Consider the following 21672-nt stretch of genomic DNA (forward strand, 5'->3'; position numbering starts at 1 on the left):
TGTAGAGAACAAAGTTTTTTGGTACAACTTCTTATGGCATTCACATTTACATATTTTCCTTTTTTTGAATGAGTTATTGAATGCAGACTGCTTAAATGAAATGTTACTGGACAAGCTTATGTAAAAGGTAGACTGCTTTATTCTGGTGTTAGTCCAAAACCAGGGCCTGATATATGAAAGGCTTTAAACCTCTACTTTCAAGATATCCAACAGACAGTATCAGCTTTAAATTAAAGTGACTTTTCCAAGTGTTAACTGTTTACATACATCATGGAATCTTCAATGTTAGGCATCTTGTCAGTGAACACTAATTCCATTTATTCCCATTTATTAGGAAGCCTTCCTTTTGTTTTTGTCAAAAATCACAGCCTTTCTCTAAGCTACTTATTTCTTAAAATCCATTTAATTCCATTTTATTTTTTTCCATGTAGAAATGAACTTATTGCTATGTAGGATAGACTGGGAGACCCCAAGAAGGTTCATATCATTAATGTTGATTATTTCTTTAAAAATATGCTGAGTGAAATAAGTCAAGCAGAGAGAGTCAAGTCTCATATGGTTTCACTTACTTGTGGAGCATAAGGAATAACATGGAGGACATTGGGAGATGGAGAGAAATGAGGGGGGAATTGGAGGAGGAGACAAACCATGCAAGACTGTGGATTCTGAGAGACAAACTGAGGGTTTTGGAGGGGCGCGAGTGGGAGGTTGGGTGAGCCTGGTGGTGGGTAATGAGGAGGGCACGTATTGCAGGGTGCTCAGCACTGGGTGTGGTGCATAAACAATGAATGCTAGAACACTGAAAAGAAATAAAATAAAATAGAAAAAAATTTTAAAAAATACTGCTCTTGGGAGAGGAAAGGGCAAAGATGGCAGAGGAGTAGGGGACCCTATTTCAACCAGTCCTCTGAATTGAGCTGGATATCTGCCCGAACACTTGGAACACCCATGAAATCAGCCTGAGATGTAAGATTACACACTTCTGGATCTCTAGGCAGGCAGAGGATCATCAGTGGAGAGGTAGAAAGGAGTTGGGAGAGTGTGGGCAGATATCAGAGGATAAACAGAGGGAGGAGAGAGCCATCAGAAGTGAGCCATTGGAAAGTACTACTCCAGTATGAAAGTTCCTGCTCTTGGGAACCAGCAATAGCTTGGAGACCCGTGGCTGTGAGATGGGAAGGGACTAATAACGGTACTCAAAGAGAACAAAGGACCATAAGGGATAGTCGTTAGGACTAGGTGGCTGCAGGTGGGGACCTAAGCCCACAGTTCCCAACTGGCCACAGCCATCTCCCACCCTTGCCTGAGAGGACCCACCAAGGGCTTGAGTCAGCAGTCCTGGGAATGGCGGGTGTCGGGACCGGGCTTACCTGGATCAGTATTGGTGGTGGTTTTGGTGGCAGGAGGTGCAGAAAGCAGAGGCCTCGGGCAACCACTGAGACAGTGGCTGGGGGTGTGCTGCGGGAGGCTGCGGTATTCAGCAGGGTTGACAGGGGGAGTCTGTGTGTTCTAGACCATTCAGAGGGGAGCAGACTGTGGCTTCTCTTTGAGGCGGAGGTCTGGGTGCAGGCAGTTTACTTTGCTCTGACCCTCTGAAAAGGTGTGAAAAGCCGCCAGAAAACAAAAACCTCCACAGAACAAAAGCCTGAAAAACCAGTTTCCACAGAACCCAGCCCCTTGATAGGGGTTAGGGCAACCCTGCCCAAGCAGGACTGACTGAAAAACAATGCAGCAGCCCCCCACCTCCACCAGAAGACAAGCTGAAGGAACAAGAGGACAATAACCACAGGGTCCCCATAAAACTGTTAAAGCCCAACATCCCGGGGAAACTGTATGCTAAGCTCCTGGTAGTGCCTCATGGCCTGTATATTTCTTAGATACAACTTTCTCTCTCTCTCTTTTTTTAATTCTCATGATTCTTTTTCTTTCATTTTTTTTTTACCTACTTACCATTTCAACTAGATGTTTAATATAGCATATTCTATAGAAACTTTCTAACTTGAATTTTTTCATACATATGCTTTTTCTTTTTTTAAATAAATATATAGAGATATAAGCTTCAGTGTAGTCCCTTTTCCCCTATTCAATACTGCCTTTATGTATATACCAGTTTTGATTTCCCTGTATCTCTGGAAACTTGAGTTCTCTAACAAAGATAACAAGATACACCCAGGAAGAATTGAAATACCCTTCCTTGTCCACATCAACAGATTATAACCACCTTTCTGTCACCTGCCCCCTCCTTTTTTCTTCTCTCTCTCTTTTTTTTTTTTTTTTTGTTGGTCTTTCTATTTGTTCACTTTTGTTTTTGTACTTTATAAATCTTATTTTAGAGGCTCATTTTGTCTGGGTTTTTCTTTTTCTTTTGTCAGTCTTTTTGTTTTTGGTTCTGTACTTTCTAAACTTACTCTTGGGGCTCATTTTGGGTGGGGTTTTTTTCCCCTTTTCTCTTTGGCGGTGACTTCCAATTGCTCTGAAACTTCCCAGGGTGTACCTTGCCTGGATAGTGGTTGATACTTTCAACTATACATCCCCTCAACCACAACACAACAGAATGACAAGGAGGAGGAATTCCGAACAAAGAAAAGACCCAAAGACAGTGGCCTCTCCAGCAGATCTAATGAATATGGATCTAAGCAAGATGTCAGAAATACACTTCAGGGTAGCAATTATGAAGACAATGGGCTGGAGAAAACTATTAATGGCAACATAGATTCGTTAAGGGCAGAAGTGAGAACAGATCTGGCAGAACTTAAAAATTCTATTCCTGAGATGCAATCTAATCTAGGCACTCGAACAGGGTAAATGAAGCAGAAGAATGAATTAGTGATCTTGAAAACAAACTTATAGAAAAGAAGGAGCAGGAGGAGGCCTGGAAAAACTTAAAATCCATGAAAACAAAATTAGAGAAATAAATGACACCATGAAACATTTCAATGTCAGAATTATTGGGATCCCTGAGGGGGTGGGGAGAGAGAGGACTAGAAGATATATTTGACCAAATCATAGCCAAGAACTTTCCTAGTCTGGGGAATGAAACAAGTAATCATGTCCTAGAGGCAGAAAAGACAACCCCCAAATCGATGAAGGAAGATCGACCCCCAGGTATGTAATAGTAAAACTGTCAAATCTTAGAACCAAGGAAACCATTTTAAGGGCAGTTAGGAGGAAGAGATTCCTTACACACAGAGGGAGGAACATCAGAATAATGTCAGACCTGTCCACAGAGATCTGGCAAACCAGAAAGGGCTGGCAAGACATATTCAGGGTACTAAATGAGAAGAATATGCAGCCCAGAATTCTTTATCTGGCAAGGCTGTCATTCAGAATAGAAGGAGAGATAAGAAGCTTCTAGGACTGGCAGAGACTGAAAGAGTATGTGACACTAAACCAACCTTGCAAGAAATATTAAGGGGGAGTGGGGTTCTATGAAAGAATGACCCCAAGAGTGGTACAGAACAGAGATATACAGAGACAATCTATAGAAACAGGAACTTCACAGGCAACTTATCTGTCAGTAATTACTCTCAACTTGAATGGCCTAACTGCTCCCATAAAATGACACAGGGTTGCAGATTGGACAAAAAGACAGGACCCATCCATATTCTATCTACAAGAGACTCATTTTGAGCCTAAAGATAGATCCAGAGTGAAAGTGAAGGGATGGAGATCTATCTTTCATGCCAACAAACTTCAAAAGAACACTGGGATAGCAATTCTTGAATCAGACAGCTTAGATTTGACTATAGCTAGAGATATAGGAGGACACTCCATCATTCTTAAAGGATCTATCCAGCAAGAAGAGCTAATAATTGTAAATATCTATGCCCCCAACATGGGAGCAACCATACTTCTTACTATAATAAGTCAATCGTTAGCAAAATAAAGAGACATATTGGTAATAATATGTTAATTTGTAGGAGACCTTAACACACCACTCTCAGAAATAGATCATCTAAGCAGAAAAATCAACCAAGAAATAAGAGCTTTGAATGACACACTGAACCAGATGGACCTCAGAGATATATACTGAACATTCCACCCTAAAACAACAGAATACTCATTCTTCTTGAGCATGCATGAAACTTTCTCCAGAATAAACTACATATCGGGTCACAAATCAAGTCTCAGCCTATACCAAATGATTGAGATTTTTCCCTGCATATTCTCAGACCACAATGCTGTGACACTGGAACTCAATCACCAGAAAAAGTTTGGAAGAATTTCAAACACTTGGAAGCTAAAGACCATTCTGCTAATGTTCGGGTCAACCAGGAAATCATCGAACTTAATCACTACTCATGAAAACCAATGAGAACAAAGACACACCAATCCAAAAGCTATAGGATATGGCAAAGGTAGTCCTAAGGGAGGAATACATAGCCATCCAAGCCTCACTCAAAAACAAAAACAACAAAAAACAAAAACCAGAAAAATCCTGAATACACAAACTATGTTTACTCCTTAAATATATGGAGAATCAACAACAAAACCTAACCCACACATGAGTAGGAAAATAATTAAGATTAGAGCAAAGATCAATGAATTAGAAACCAGAAATACAGTAGAACACATTACTGAAACTAGAAGCTGGTTCTTTGAGAGAATTAATAAGATCAATAAACCACTGGCCAGACTCATCCAAAAGAAAAGAGAAAGGATAATAAATTATGAATGAAAGGGGGGAGAACATGACTAACACCAAGGAAATAGAAGCAATCATCAGAAATTATTATCAACAGCTATATGCCAATAATTAAGCAACCTAGAAGAAACGGATGCATTCTTGGAAACTATGAACTTCCAAGAGTGAAACAGGAAGAAACTGACAACCTGAGTAGACCAGTAAGTAGTAACGAGATTGAAGCAGTGACCAAAAACCTCCCAAAAAACGAGTCCAGGGCCTGATGGATTCCCTGGGTAATTCTATCAAACATTCAAAGAATAAATAATACCCATTCTCCTGAATCTGTTTAAAAAAATAGAAACAGAAGGAAAACTTCCAGATGCTTTCTATGAGGCAGCATTACCTTGATCCTCAAACCAGACAAAGACCCTGTCAAAAAGGAGAATTTCAGACCAATATCCCTGATGAAGAAAACAGATGCCAGAATTCTCAACAAGATCCTAGCTAATAGGATCCAACAGTACATTAAAAGGATTATCCGTCATGATAATGTGGGATTTATCCCTGGGATACAGTGTGGTTCAACATCTGTAAATCAATCAGTGTGAAAGAACACATAAATAAGAGGAGAGCCAAGAATCACATTGTCCTCTAAATTGATGCAGAAAAAACATTTGACAAAATACAGCATCCTTTCCTGATTAAAACTCTTCAGAGTGTAGGAATAGAAGGAACATTCCTCAACTTCATAAAATCCATCTATGAAAAATCCACAGCAAATATCTTTCTCAATGGGGAAAAGCTGAGAGCCTTTCCGTTGATATCAGGAACATGATAAGGATGTCCACTCTTGCCACTGTTGTTCAACATAGGACTAGAAGTCCTAGCAACAGCAGTCAGACAACAAAAATAAATAAAAGGTATTCAGATTGGCAAAGGAGTCGAACTCCCTTCACAGATGACATGATACTATATGTGGAAAACCCAAAAGTCTCCACCCCCAAATTACTAGAACTCATACAGCAATTCAGTAATGTAGCAGGATACAAAAATCAATGCTCAGAAATTAGTTGCTTTCTTATACACTAAGAGTGAAACTGTAGAAAGAGAAATCAGAGACTCGATTCCATCTACAATAGCACCAAAAATCACAAGATGCCTTGGAATAAACCTAACCAACAAGGTAAAGAATCTGTACTCTAGGAACTACAGAACAGTCATGAAAGAAGTGAAGAAGACACAAAAAGATGCAAAAACATTCCATGCTCAGGGATTGGAAGAATAACATCATTAAAATGACTATGCTACCCAGAGCAATCTATATTTTCAACACCATCCCCATCAAAATACCAATGGCATTTTTCAAAATGCTGGAATAAACAATCCTAAAATTTGTATGGAACCAGAAAAGACTCCAAATTGCCACAAAGAAATGTTGAAAAAGAAAAATGAAGCTGGGGGCATCATGTTTCCTGTTTTCAAGCTGTATTACAAAGCTGTGATTACCAAGACAGCATGGTACTGGCACAAAACAGACACATAGACCAGTGGAGCAGAGTAGAGAGCCCAGATATGGACTCTCAACTCTATGGTCAAATAATTTTCGACAAAGCAGGAAAAAATACCCAATGGAAAAAAACTCTTCAGTAAATGGTGCTGGGAAAATTGGACAGCTATATACAGAAGAATGAAACTGGACCATTCTCTTACACCATACACAAAGATAAACTCTAAATGGATGAATGACCTCAATGTGAGACAGGAATCCATCAAAATCCTAGAGAAGAACATAGGCAGTAACCTCTTCAACATTGGCCACTGCAACTTCTTTCAAGACAGGTCTCCAAAGGCAAAGGAAACAAACACAAAAATGAACTTCTGGGACTTCATCAAGATCAAAAGCTTCTGTACAGCAAAGGAAGCAGTCAACAAAACAAAGAGGCAACCCATGGAATGGGAGAAGATATTCGCAAATGACACTACAGAAAAGGGCTGATATTCAAGATCTATAAAGAACTCCTCTAACTCAACACCCGAAAAACAGATAATCATGTCATGTCAAAAAATGGGCAGAAGACACGAACAGACACTTCTCCAATGAAGACAAACAAATGGCTAAGAGATATGTGAAAAAAATGTTCATCATCATCAGCCATCAGGGAAATTAAAATCAAAACCACATTGAGATACCACCTTACACCAGTCAGAATGGCCAAAATTAACAGGACAGGAAGCTACAAGTGTTGGAGAGGATGTGGAAAATGGGAACCCTCTTATACTGCTGGTGGGAATGCAAGTTGGTACAGCCACTTTGGAAAGCAGTGTGGAAATTCCTCCAAAAGTTAAAAATAGAGCTACCCTATGTCCCTGCAATTGCACTAATGGGTATTTACCCCAAATATACAGATGTAGGGAAGGAAGGGCCATATGCACCCCAATGTTCATAGCAGCAGTGTCCACAACAGCCAAACTGTGGAAAGAGCCGAGATGCCTTTCAACAGGCAAATGGATAAAGAAGATGTGGTTCATATATACAATGGAATATTACTCAGCCATCAGAATGGATGAATACCCAATTTTTGCATCAACATGGATGGGGACTGGAGGAGATTATGCTGAGTGAAATAAGTCAAGCAGAGAAAGTCAGTTATCGTATGGTATCACTTACTTGTAGAACATAAGAAATAGCATGGAGGACATTAGGAGAAGGGGAAAATGGAGGAGAAATTGAGGTGAAAGACAAACCATGAGAGACTCCAGGAAAAAAACTGAGAGTTTTAGAAGGGAGGGCAGTAAGGGGATGCGTGAGCCTAGTGGTGGGAATTAAGGAGGGCATGTATTGCATGGAGCACTGGGTGTGATATGCAGACAATGAATCATGGAACACTACATCAAAAACTAATGATAGGGGCACCTGGGTGGCTCAAGTGGGTTGGGCCTCTGCCTTCGGCTCAGGTCATAATCTCAGGGTCCTGGGATCGAGCCCCACATCGGGCTCTCTGCCCAGCAGGGAGCCTGCTTCTCTCTGCCTCTCTCTGTCTGCTTCTCTGTTTACTTGTGATCTCTGTCAAATAAATAAATAAAATCTTTAAAAAATTAAAAAATAATTATGTACTGTATGGTGACTAACATAACACAATTAAAACATATATACATAAAATAAAAATAAAAATACTGCTCTTGGGATTATTTCCTCTTGCTAAAGCTAAGTATTCTTCAGATTCAAAATTCAATTTGTATCTTATTGTTCCACTGCTTCTTTTTTGATTGAGGTTTAATTAACATGCACTATTACATTAGTTCTAGGTGTACAGTATAATGATTCAACAAGTCTATACTTTTCTCAGTGCTCATCAAGATAAGTGTATTCTTAATTCTTTTCATGTATTTCTCCATCCCCCTGGAGCTCCCCTCTGGCAATGACCCGTTTGTCCTGTATATTTAAGAGTCTGTGTGTTTGTCTCTTTGTTTGCTTGTTTGTTTCTTACTTTCCAAATATAACTGTAATCATATGGCATTTGTCTTTCTCTGATTGATTTATGTCACCCTAACTTCATCTATGTTGTTGCTGATGGCAAGATTTCATTTTTTATGGCTAAGTAATATTCCATTGTATATTTATACCACATCTTCCTTAGCCATTCCTCTATCAATAGATACTTGAGCGCCTTCCATAACTTGGTCATTCTATTTTTCTAATTTTTTGAGGAACTTCCATACTGTTTTCCTCAGTGGCTGAAGCAGTTTGCATTCCCACCAACAGTACATGAAGATTCCTTTATATCCACATCCTCTCCATTGCTTCTTGATCTTTTTGAGCATTTGAAAATATTGTACTCTCCATTACTCCTTTTAGATAACTGTTGGGACTGACTCTCTCACAGTTATTATAACCTCTTGAGTTAAAATTGCTTTTCTTGGATGTTGAAGATAGGATTTACATTTGTTTCACATCTCTTATAAATGAAATATTAGATGTAAGCTCATTTTTCTTGCTACAGAATGTTATTGAACAGAGAATTTCATTCTTTCTGCAAGTGGTAAAGGATGGCATTTTACTTCTGTGCTGGTCCAAATGTCTTTCTCAGTCGTCTACTCTGATCATATTTTGATTCATAAGACTTGGACATTTCTGCAGACATGGTAATGTATGGATAGTTAAAAACTTACCATGAAGTTCCGATGCTCATGGTGATGGCAATCTGCAATGTCCGGACAGCAATAGGAATAATCACTTTATTCTTAAAGAATGTTTTTCTGGGTTGCAGAGTTCTATATAACAGTTGTTGGGTTTTGTTGTTATTGGGGATTTTTTGTTTGTTTGTTTTGCATATGGAAGCTGTCATTCCTTTGTCATCTGTGATTTCTGCTGATACTGAATAGTCATATGTCAAATTGTTGTTTCTATGAAGATAATCTAGCTTTTTTTTTTTAATTTTTTATTTTTTATAAACATATATTTTTATCCCCAGGGGTACAGGTCTGTGAATCACCAGGTTTACACACTTCACAGCACTCACCAAAACACATACCCTCCCCAATGTCCATAATCCCACCCCCTTCTCCCAAACCCCCTCCCCCCGGCAACCCTCAGTTTGTTTTGTGAGATTAAGAGTCACTTATGGTTTGTCTCCCTCCCAATCCCATCTTGTTTCATTTATTCTTAAGTGGGTAGAAGAAGAATAAAGGATAATCTAGCTTTTAACTTCACTGGTTGATGATGTGATTTTTCTCTTCTTTTTTTAAAGTTTTACAGTGATATCTGCGTGCTGTATTTTTTTTTTTTTTTTGGTTCATAGGATTTTTTTTAAATCTATAAATTGATGTTTTTTATAACTTTTGGAAGTTTTTGGATAATTTTTCACTTTTGGAGAATTTTTGGCTTTAACACCTCTGTCTCTCTCCTCTCTTTTTGGATTCCAATTTATACATAAATTAGACCACCCCCTAGTATCCCATATGTTCCTTACTTCTCTTTTATATTTTATACCTTTTTTTTCTGCTTGTTTCATTCTGAATTTTTTCATGACCTATATTCCAATTCCCTAAATATGCTCATGTGTTTTGTTTAATCTGCTTTAAAACCCATCTATTAAGTACACTATTTCAAAATTGTAGTTTTTTAGATCCAGAATTTCTGTTTGGTTCATTTTTATAGGCTTCATACTTTGTTGATAGTTTCAATTTTGTATTTTACTTCTTTGAATGTTTTCAGTATACATTCAGTAAAGCTTGTGTCTGATAACCCAGTATCTAGAAGCCATATGAATCAGCTTATGATGTCTACTTGTTCTGTTAGTATTTTGTACATTGTCTAGTATCTTGTGTACCTGGACACACAGAACTGGACATTGGAAATGAAAACTTGCAGAAATAATTTGAGGCTAAGAATCATGTTATTATGATTTCCCTCCTGAAAGGATTTATTTTCCTTCTAGGTGATATTTAGTCATTTTAAGACATGAATGATTTGAAGGGCAAGTAGGTTCTCAGCAGCATATCTATTCTGCTGTTCAACTTGAATCATGAAGGATTACCAAAATCTTCCTCTTTGGCAGGCCCTGAACCCTTACGTTTGATACCCTTAGCCCTGCAAGTCAAAAAAAGTTCTTTTAGCTTTTCCAGTTTCTCAGCTGCATTTTTTGGAATCAACATAATCCTCAGCCCCAACTAGGGAAATGACAACCCCAAGTCCTAGGCTCATTTATGGGTTTTCTTTTTCTGGATCTTGTCCTCAATATTCCCATTCTCATCAGGTCTCTGATGACTTTGGACTAGAATTCCCAATTTTAGAGGGAAAATATTCCAAGACTACCTAACTAAATTTGAATTTGAGATAAACAATGAATATCTTTTCTAGTATAAGTCTGTTCCATGTAATAATAGGAACATACTTATATTAAAAGTATATTCTCTGTTTATCTGAAAACCAAATTTATCTGAGTATCCTATATTTTACCTGGCAGTCCTATTTCAGGCAGATTGATATCCATGTTTTTCCAGCTTTTCTAGATGTTTTCTGAATTAACTAGTACATTGTTACTGGAATAAGAAGTTTGCTGTTGCCTACCTAGTCAACAATCTTGAGTTATTAAAAATTTTTAAAAGACAAATCACCAAATGGAAATTTAAAATGTTTACTGAAATCCTAGTTGCCATGAATTATATATGTGACCTTGTATAATTAGCTTCACATTTTGGTCTCATTCTTTTTAGATGTAAAAAAAAAAAAAGAATACTAGATGACATTTGTTGAGGTCTTACTATATGCTTAGCATTGTGCTAAATACTTTAAAAAATATTAATAATAATTACTTACACTTCATAGGGATTTTGTGAGGGGTAGATTTAGTAGTATGAGTGATTGGGTACATGCTAACTGCTAATTAACTATTAAGACAAATTTGTTGTAACTTGTTTTTTTTATTTTTGCTTTTCTTACTTTTACTTTTATTCTGTTGTAATAAACACATTTAACATGAGATGTATCCTCTTAGTAGATCTCTAAGTGTAGTTACAGTATTGGTAATTATAGGGATAATTTAATACAACAAATGTTTAGAACTTACTTATCTTATGTAACTGAGAATTTATACCACTGATTATCAACTCCTTATTTCCCTTCCCCTCCCAGCCCCTGGAAACTATAATTATACTCTCTGCTTTTATGATTTGACTATTTTATATACAACATATAAGTGAAATCATACAGTATTTGTTCTGCGACTGACTCATTTCATTTAGCATAACATCCTCAAGTTTCATCAATGTGGTTGCATATTTCAAATTTCCTTCTTTTTGAAGATTCAGTAATATTCCATTGTATACCATATGTTCTCTATCCATTCATCCATTGATGAGCCTTTGGGTTGTTTCCACATCCTGGCTGTTGTGAGCAGTGGTACAGTGAACATGGGAGTGCATATACCTCTTTAAGATCCTGATTTCAATTCTTTTGGCTAAATAGCCAGTAGGATTTCCAGATCACATGGTAGTTCTATTTTTTTGTTTTAATTTCAATTCCAGTTAATTAACATATAGTGTTATATTAGTTTCAGGTGTACAATGTAGTGACTCAACAATTCCATACATCACCCGGCTCACCAGAGGAGTGCACACCTTAATCCCCATCACCTATTTAACCCATTCCTCCACCCATCTCTCCCTCAGTACCCATCAGTTTGTTCTCTATAGCTAAAAGTGTTTCTTCATTTGTCTCACTCTCTGTCACCTTTGCTTGTTTGTTTTATTTCTTGAATTCCACATTTGAGTGATAATGGTATTTGTCTTTCTCTGGTTGACTTATTTCACTTAGCATAATACCCTCTAGTTCCATCCAAATTATTGCAAATGGAAAGATTTCATTCTTTTTATGGCTGAATAAATTCCCATTGTATATGTATACCATAACTTCTTTATTCATTCAACTGATGGATATTGGGTTGCTTCCATAATTTGGCTATTGTAAACAACACTGCTATGAACATATGGGTGCATGTGTCTCTTTGAATTAGTGCTTTTTAAATTCTTTGAGTAAATACTCAGTAGTGAAATTTCTGCATTGCATGGTGCTTCTATTTTTAACTTTTTGAGGAATCTCCATACTCTTTTTCTACAGTGACTGTACCCCTTTCCATCCCTGCAAATAGTGCATGAGGGTTCCTTTTTTTCCACATCCTTGCCAACACTTGTTGTTTCTTGTGTTGTTGATCTTACTCATTCTGACCAGTGGGAGATGATATCTCATTGCAGTTCTTTTTTTTAACTTAAAAAAAAAAGTTGTTGTTGTTTTTTAAAGATTTTATTTATTTGACAGACAGAGATCACAAGTAGGCAGAGAGGTAGGCAGAGAGAGGAGGAAGCAGGCTCTCCACTGAGCAGAGAGCCTGATGCAGGGCTCAATCCCAGGATCCTGAGATCATGACCTGAGCCGAAGGCAGAGGCTTTAACCCACTGATCCACTCAGGGGCCCCCCAAAAAAAGTTTTTAAAATTTTTTTTTCCTTTATTTATTTGAGAGAGAGAGCATGAGAAGCGGGGAGGGTCAGAGGGAGAAGCAGACTCCCTGCTGAGCATAGAGCCTGATGCGGGACTCCATCCCAGGGCTCCAGGATCATGACCTGAGCAAAAGGCAGTCGCTTAACCAACTGAGCCACTCAGGCACCCCTCATTGTAGTTTTGATTTGTATTTCCCTGGTGGTAAGTGATGATGAACATCTTTTCATATATCTGTTGGCCATTTGGATATCTTCTTTGGAGAAATATCTATTCATGTCTTCTGCCCAGTTTTTAATGGATTCTTTGTTTTGGGGTATTGAGTTTTATTAGTTCTGTATATATTTTGGATACTAACCTTTTATCTGATAGGTCATTTGGAAATATATTCTCCCATTCTGTAGATTGCCTTTTGCTTTTGTTGATTGTTTCCTTTACTGTGTAGAAGCTTTTTATTTTGATGAAGTCCTGTTAGTTTATATTTAGTTTTATTTCTCTCACCTCAGAAGGCATATCTACAAAAACGTTGCTGTGGCTGATGTCATAGAAGTTACTGTCTGTGTTCTCTTTAGGTTTTGTTGTTATTTCAGGTATCACATTTACATCTTTAATCCATTTTGAATTCATGTGTGTATGGTGTAAGAAAGTGATCCAGTTTCTTTCTTTGCATGTTACTGTCCAGTTTTCCCAATACAATTTGTTGAAGAAACAGTCTTTTTTCCATTGGGTATTCTTTCCTACTTTGTTGAAGATTAATTGACCATATGGTTGTGGGTTCATTTCTGGGTTTCCTATTTTGTTCCATTGAACTGTGTGCCTATTTTTGCACCAGTGCCATACCATTTTGATTACCATGTCAGACTTTCAGACTTGAAGTCTGAAACTGTGCTTTCTCCAGCTTTGCTTTTTTCTTTTCTTTTCTTTTCTTTTTTTAAGATTGTTTTGGCTAGTAAGGGATTTTTGTGGTTTCATACATATTTTAGAATTTTTTGCTCTAGTTCTGACAAATGCTGTTTGTGTTTTGATATGGATTGTATTAGATGTGTGGATTGCTTTTGGTAATATATACATTTTAATAATATTCTTCCAATCCATGAGCATGAAATGTCTTTCCATTTCTTTGTGTACCCTCAATTTCTCCCATCAATTTTTTTTTAATTTAAATTTTGTTAGTTAACATACAGAGCAATATTGGTTTCTGGGGTGGACTTCAGTGATCCATCATATATATACAATACCCAGTGCCTATCACAATTGCCCTCCACCACCCATCTACCCATCCCCACCCAACTCCCTCCATCAACCCTCGATTCATTCTCTATCATTAATAGTCACGTATGGCTTGTTTCCCTTTCTTTTTTTTCTTCCTTTCTCTGTTCCCACATGGTCATCTGTTTTCTTTCTTAAATTCCACATTTAAGAAAGAGTGAGATCATACGGTATTTGTCTTTCTGACTTATTTCACTTAGCATAATGTAGGCTCCATCCGTGTCATTGCAAATGGCAAGATTTCATTCTTTTTGATGGCTGAATAATATTCGTGTGTGTGTGTGTGTGTGTGTGTGTGTGTGTGTGTGTGTGTGTGTGTACACCACATCTTCTTTATCCATTCATCAGCCAATGAACATTTGGGCTTTTTCCATAGTTTGGCTGTTGTTGATAATGCTGCTATAAACATCAAGGTACATGTACCCCTTCAGATCTGTATTTTCACATCCTTTGGGTAAATACCTAGTAGTGGAATTGCTGGATTGTATGGCAGCTCTATTTTTAACTTCTAGAGGAACCTCCATATTGTTTTCCAGAATGGCTGCACCAGTTTGCATTCCCACCAACAGTGTAAGAGGATTCCCCTTTCTCTGCATCCTCACCAACACCTCTTGTTTCTTGTGTTGTTAATTTTAGCCATTTGACAGGTATGAGGTGGTATCACACCATTGCTTTGATTTGCATTTCCCTCATGATGAGTGAGATTGAGCATCTTTTCATGTGTCTGTTGGCCATCTAGATGTCTTCTTAAAAAAATGTCTATTCATGTCTTCTTCCCATTTCTTAACTGGATTTTTTTTGGGGGGGTTTCATTTCATATAAATCTTTATAGATTTTGGAAACTAACCCTTTATAAGATATGTCACTTGCAAATATCTTCTCCCGTTTCCCTTTTAGTTTTGTTGATAAGCTTTTTAGTTCATTTTTGCTTTCGTTTCCCTTGCCTCTGATGATGGGTCTAATAAGAAGTTGCTATGGCCTAAGTCAAAAAAGTGGCTGCCTGTGTTCTTCTCTAGGATTTTGATGGTTTTCTATCTTATATTTAAGTCTCTAATCCATTTTCAATTTATTTTTGTATATGGTGTTAGAAAGTGGTCCAGTTTCATCCTTCTGCATGTTGCTCTCCAGTGTTCCCAAAACCATTTTATTGAAGAGTGTCTTCCCTCCCCCCGCCCCACTGGTTATTTTTTTTCCTGCTTTGTCAAAGATTAGTTGACCATGTAGTTGTGGGTCCATCCCTGGTTTTTCTATTCTGTTCCACTGATCTGTGTGTCTGGTTTTGTGCCAGTATCATACTGTCTTGGTGAATATAGCTTTGTAATAAAGCTTGAAGTCCAGAATCATGGTGTGTCCAGTTTTGCTTTTCTTTTTCAGGATTGCTTTGACTACTCAGGGTCTTTTGTGGTTCCATACAAATTTTAGGATTCTTTGTTCTAGCTCTATGAAAAATGCTGGTGGTATTTTGATAGGGATTGCATTAAATGTGTTGATTGCTTTGGGTAGTATAGACATTTTAACAATGTTTGTTCTTCCAATCCATGAGCATCAAATGCTTTTCCACTTCTTTGTGTTGTGTTCTATTTCTTCCTTAAGTATTCTGTAGTTTTCAGAGTGCAGATCTTTTACCTTTTTAGTTAGATTTATTTGTAGGTATCTTATGCGTTTTGGTGCAATTATAAATGGGATCAATTCCTTGATTTCTCTTTCTGCTGCTTCATTATTGGAGTATAGAAATGCAATAAATTTCTTAATTGATCATATATCCTGCAACTTTGCTGAATTCATATATTAGTTCTAGCATTTGGGGGGGTGGATTTTTTCAGGTTTTCTACATAGAGTACTGTTGTCTGCAAGTAGTGAAATTTGACTTCTCCCTTGCCAGTTTTGTTGCCTTTATATCTTTTTGTTGTCTGATCACTGAGGCTAAGACTTCCAGTACTGCATTAAATAGTTATGGTGAGAGTGGACATCTCTGTTTTATTCCTGACTGTAGAGGAAAAGCTCTCAGTTTTTCCCCTTTGAAGGTCATATTAGCCCTGGGTCTTTCACATATCACTATGATGTTGAAGTATGTTGCATTTATCCCTACGTTGTTGGTTTCTTTGTTTTTATCTAGAATGGATACTGTATTTTGTCAAATGCTTTTTTTGAGAGGATCATATGGCTCTTATCTACATTGACCTTTCTTACTTAAAGACATTGGAATAATCTTATTCATAAGGAAAGCTAGTAATGCCTGTTTAGAAATGCCTGTTACGTAAAATTTCCTTCCACCCAGCTGTGCTTGAGCTGAAGCCACTGGCCCCATCAAGCTGATGTCATGGCACCTACAAGAAGAGGAACTTAAATTGCACCAGCTCAGTGAGGTTGCCTAGCTATATAGGCTCACTGCTTTATTCAGTGTTCCCTCCTAATCCCTAACCTACAGGCTGGAGCAGGACTGGGTCTGGACGTGTATACCTAACAATGTGCAGATAACTGTGAGGTGCCTTGAAGAATACAGAACTGGGTTGTAAGATTGTCCACCAAGAGCTTAAAAGGCAATCAACAGTAATGCAAAATCACTGCAAGAAAAGAATGACAGGAGGGAAATGGAAAGTATTGGTGTATCTAAAAGAGCATATCCACTAAAAAGTGAGCACCCAAGTGTCATCCAGGTGGTGGGAAGTCTTGACAAGTACAGTTCAATGGATAAAAAAGTAAATACAATGGCTAATTAAATTTGATGAGGGGTGCCTGGGTGGCTCACTGGGTTAAGACCTCTGCCTTCGGGGCACCTGGGTGGCTCAGAGAGTTAAGCCTCTGCCTTCGGCTCAGGTTGTGATCTCAGGGTCTTGGAATCAAGCCCCGCATCAGGCTCTCTGCTCAGCGGGGAGCCTGCTTCCCCTTCTCTCTCTCTGCCTGCCTGCTTGTGATCTCTCTCTTAAAAAAAATAAAAAAGACCTCTGCCTTCGGCTTGGGTTGTGATTCCAGGGTCCTGGGATTGAGCCCCGCATTGAGCCCCACATCAGCCTCTTTGCTCAGCAGAGAGTCTGCTTCCTCCTCTCTCTGCCTGCCTCTCTGCCTGCTTGTGATCTATGTCTGTCAAATAAATAAATAAATGAAATCTTTAAAGAAAAAAAAGATTTGATGAAAAAATGCTTAATCTCACTACTAATCAAATACATGAAATAAAGATGAAATACTACTTAAACTTATACTTAATTGATAATACTTAATATTAACAAGGGCTACATTTCCTGATGAAAGTATAAAGTGCTTTTTGAGAAGCATTTTGCCCACAAGGAAGGGGAATCCTTAAAATATTCACATCTTCTACGGAATAATATTGCAGTACTCATATCTTCTGTGTCAAGAACCAATTGTGCTTTTAACTTGTGCTTGAACTCTGTAAATAAAAAAATGAAAGTATAAAAAAATAAAGAAAAAGTAAGCAAGCTTTCTATATTGTAAAATTTACAGATAACAGAAATCCCAAATAACAGTGGAAAACAACAGAAATGTTTTCTGCAAGGGAGGCTCCAAAATATAGTGCTTTAGCTGGACATTACCATTCAAAATAAAATAGAGATTTTTGTATTAAGGAGGAAAGGGAGAATGGATGTTGGAAAGATAACCAGCAAGTTTTGCTCCGTTATACTAGGGAACAAACTTGAACTTCAACATAATTTTCAAAAAGTCATTCATTTTTAGGGAAGAGCCCAAATTTTCAAAATTACATGAATACTACAATTACAAATCAAGTCAATGATTCCGTAAAACAATGAATGTCACCAACAAAGATTTGATAGTTGAACCTATCTGTTTAATGTTAACTTTTTAAAATGCAGTATTATTACATTATTATTTTACTACATTACATATAGTATTAAGCTTATACTCCCAGATATGCATAAAAACACTCATAGAAGTTTTTTTATACTTTTCACTGTCCATATTTTCCATAATGAGCATATCTAAAATGCAAGCTAAGAAAATTATAGACATTTTTTTTTCGAAACATTGAGTCTGATGACAGATTCCCAGACTTGAGAAACAGGATCTCAAATTTGGGATTTCTCATGTTGTTCCAAACAAAATTAAGTAAGGGGCTAAGACATAGCCTGGCAAATTTTTCAAATTTAAAAGAAAAATCCTACAAACAGTAAATTGGGAAAAGCAAGTCACCTTCAAATAAACTAGACCCAGGTTGGCCACAGATTTTGTCTTTAGTTATCATGCATTATTTGCACTCTAAGAACTTTATTTGCTTATCCAATACTTTATGAAGTAGGTACTGTTGTTAGTTCTATTTATTTTACAGGAAGCATGGAGTAAGGGAGGTCATGGACTTGCTTCTTGTCTCACAGATTGTCAGGAATGGAGCCAAAAGGCAAACCCAGGCAGTGTGGACCCCCATGGCCATATCTTTCCTACTTACATAGAAAGGACTTTGAAGAAAAACAAATTGTGATGCAAATAAGTTATCATTAATGAGTATCACAGTTTAGAAAATATGCCTCCATCCATGTATCTCAGTAACTTCTCAAAGTCGTCCTCCAAGTTGCTAAGATAGTAATCACAATGAATTCAATAACCAAAATTACAGAACAGCCTGGTGGTAGGCATCACACCAGCTAGAATCTCAGAAGTAAAGGTTTATTACAAATAACTTTTTTTTTAAAATAAATGGTTGCTGTTTTAGTCCACTGTTTCTTCTTTTAAGATTTTATGTATTTATTTGACAGAGAGAGAGATCACAAGTAGGCAGAGAGAGAGGGGGGAAGCAGGCTCCCCGCTGAGCAGAGAGCCCAATGCAGGATTGGATGAATGCAGAGAAGTTGAAATAATGGATTTCACTTGGGTACAAAGAGAAATTTTTGAGGACACATTTTTAGGGAGATGTCAGACCTGTCCACAGAGCCACATGTCGAATAAGCATCAGCAGATGAGAACTGCTTGGCTCATGGGAGGAATTACGGGTCATTTTCTGGGGGTGTCCTTCTGGAAATGGTTATCTCTTCTGGATCATACCCTAGTTCTCAGTACCATTTGATTTCTATTTTTCAGCTGAAACTAAGATCTGCTTCAAATACTACCACGGTGTGAGTGGAGCCCTGCGAGCCACCACCCCCAGTGTCACAGTCAAAAACTCCGCAGCTCCTGTAAGTCCCATTTCTTCCTCTTTGGTCAGAGCTAATCTTGGTGCTTCTTTGCTTTCTCCCACTTCGTGTGTGTGTGTGTATGTTTATATACACATATGGGCATATGGATTATATATATATAGATATAGATAGATAGATAGATAGATTATAAGTAGACAGAATAGTGAGGAGGAAGGAGAGCCAAAGGCAAACTTATTAAAATCATACCACTTTTTGTTTGTGAAATGTTAAGCTTTAGTAGTGAGATGTTTGCAATAGATTCATGCTTCACAAGTGTGAGGAACAAGTGTTTCTCTGGTGTGCATTTTTAAAAATTCCTTGGTTTTTAAGGATTTATATTTCCATATGTTTTAATTTCTTTTTAAGCTTATAAAGAAATTTATGGAATAGAAATTTATAATCTCAGACTGATTTGGTTCATAAAATTATAAAATGGTAGGCCTAGAAGAGACTAGAATCACTGGTCATTTTTTCCTTTATATGAATGAGGAAACTGTCCGATATGCCTAAGTAATGGACCTAAGCTCACAGCTGCAGACCAGAGATTTAAGTCACGTCTTTTGTTTGTTGTCCTCTGGTTTTGCTCAGTACTCCAGTAACAAATGCTGCCTTTTCCTAAATTACAGTCTAGTTTGCATCTTTCTGGTGCTGCTGACCTTTGTTCTTAATGCATCTGATTAGCTGAAATTTACCTTCAGGTGGCATTTCATGTCCTTTTCACATAAGATAAAGATTAGTCAGTGGGAGAGGCTGACCAAAAACCGGTGAGGGCTTTGTCAGGGTGGCGTGTAAGTAAAAAAGATTTGGTTTCCCCTATGTAAAAAGAGAACCTGGGTAGCTCAGTCCGTTAGGCATTGAACTCTTGATTTTAGCTCAGGTCTTGATCTCAGGGTTGTGAGTTCAAGCCCCACACTTGGCTCCAGTGAGTAAACTTAAAGTGAAGTATGAATGATTTGGAAAGACCTTTACCCCTAAAAGACATGGTTTTGCTGTTTCCTAAGTCAGTCCTTCAAGGTGTGGAAAATGAGTGACTTGAGTCCTTGGTGGTATAACCAAGGTAGGCAGGGCTTGGGACCACAGGCTGGGCTGCCTCAATCCGGATAATTGGTGCAGAACTGGATGCTGGCTGGAGAGGGCGTCCCAGGGCTCCCTGTCGGATGACATACAGCAGGCAGCAGGAGAGGGGAGAGAGAGGGACCATCTGTACTTCTCACTGGTTATACCATTTTCTCCTACACTAGCCAGACAGATTGGAAGGTGATGTCTGTCATTTTACTGGATAGGACAGGAATGAAAGTGTTTTGGGGAAGTATTCCCAGAATGCCAGATACCCCCCATGGTGGGCCCAACATGTGGGAAAGTATCAAAAAGAGGGTGCCTGGAAAGGCCAAAGAGGCTTTGATGGAAGTGGCCAGTTGTTCAGTCAGGAGGGTCAGCTAAACGGAGTCGGCCAAGCTGGAGCTGGTACTGAACTGACCAGAGGCGAGGCGGACAAAGCATGGAGGCCCTGAGCACACAGCAGATAAGGAAGAAAAGAGCCCGGAAGTGGAGGCAACTGACACAGGAAAAGCCTTCCGGGCACGGGCACAGGCACAGCATGTCACACAATGAGGCAGCTTCTCTGCAGGCACACTGACTTCTCAGCCAGAAGGGGCTTTGCTCAATGATGGACGAGCCTTTTTGGTTCAAGGCTGAAATGAGTGGTGCCGTGAGGGAGCTTGGGCAGCCCTGGAATCTTTAGGATTGCTTTTTGGAGAAGGCTCTCTGGAACATGTGGCTTCTCTGAACTCAGCCTCCTGGGGACTCCAGATGTCATCTGCTTCTCAGACCAATACAAGACATGTGATTACAGGAATGCAGGTGTACAGTTTAAGCCTAAAAGAAAATAAGGTGCCAGCTCCCTGGAAACTGCCAGAATTGCACAGTGGACAGGCTTTACCAAGTGGGATAAACTCTCAACAAACAGGCTTTCCAGGGGCTGCTGACGAGAAACAGGCTGAGGAGAGAAACAGCTTCAGCCTATTATTTGACAAAAAGTAGAGGAGACAGCATTGAATCTGAGTCAGCCTTGACCTCATCTTGGTTACTCCTCTTGTGTTACCATTGCTTATACTCAGACATCTTGAAATGTGTTGACATGTTGCCGTCATCCTGATGATTATCTCCATAATGATTTTCTCACATAAATCAGTAGACACTTGGGTCGACAACTTTTGTTTCTCTTTTAATCCCCACGCACGTGAGCCTCAGATCATAAGGCCAAATGAAGCCGGGAACAGAGTCGTCTACCCACTGCCATGTTGGAGTCATTTGCAGAGGGAGCATGCATTTTCCTGGAGACAGTATTTTAATATGCATTTGGGTTTTATAATAGTTAAACTACTGGCTCTTATAGCATGGTGCACTCTTCAGAGGAGTTTCACTTGCCTAATTTTAGTTGGTTCACAGCACATCTGTGAGATAGGCAGGAAGTACCATTTTGGTTACAGGACCATTTGGCTATCTGGTTATGGAGCTGAAACAAATCTCAGTTTTGTTTCTGAAATAATCTAGCGGCATCTGGTCTAAGGACTTATGCAAACTTTTTCTAAGGGGAAATGCTATTCAAGTTTTCCAAAATCAATTTGCCAATAAACTC

At 38.4% G+C, this 21672-nt stretch overlaps 1 protein-coding gene across 2 annotated transcripts in view; it reads left to right on the plus strand.

Annotated features, from left to right (window-relative positions):
• Positions 1-21672, plus strand: part of HECW1 (HECT, C2 and WW domain containing E3 ubiquitin protein ligase 1) — a 452340-nt gene that overhangs the window by 232756 nt on the left and 197912 nt on the right. For both annotated transcript variants that reach the window (XM_004739366.3, XM_045089534.1), the window contains exon 5: positions 18940-19034. In XM_004739366.3, the coding sequence (XP_004739423.1) occupies positions 18940-19034 (95 nt within the window). The remainder of the gene's footprint in view (positions 1-18939; positions 19035-21672) is intronic.

Source organism: Mustela putorius, unplaced genomic scaffold, assembly GCF_011764305.1.
Source record: "Mustela putorius furo isolate JIRA1106 unplaced genomic scaffold, ASM1176430v1.1 tig00003845_pilon_pilon_pilon, whole genome shotgun sequence".
Classification (NCBI taxonomy): Eukaryota; Metazoa; Chordata; class Mammalia; order Carnivora; family Mustelidae; genus Mustela; species Mustela putorius.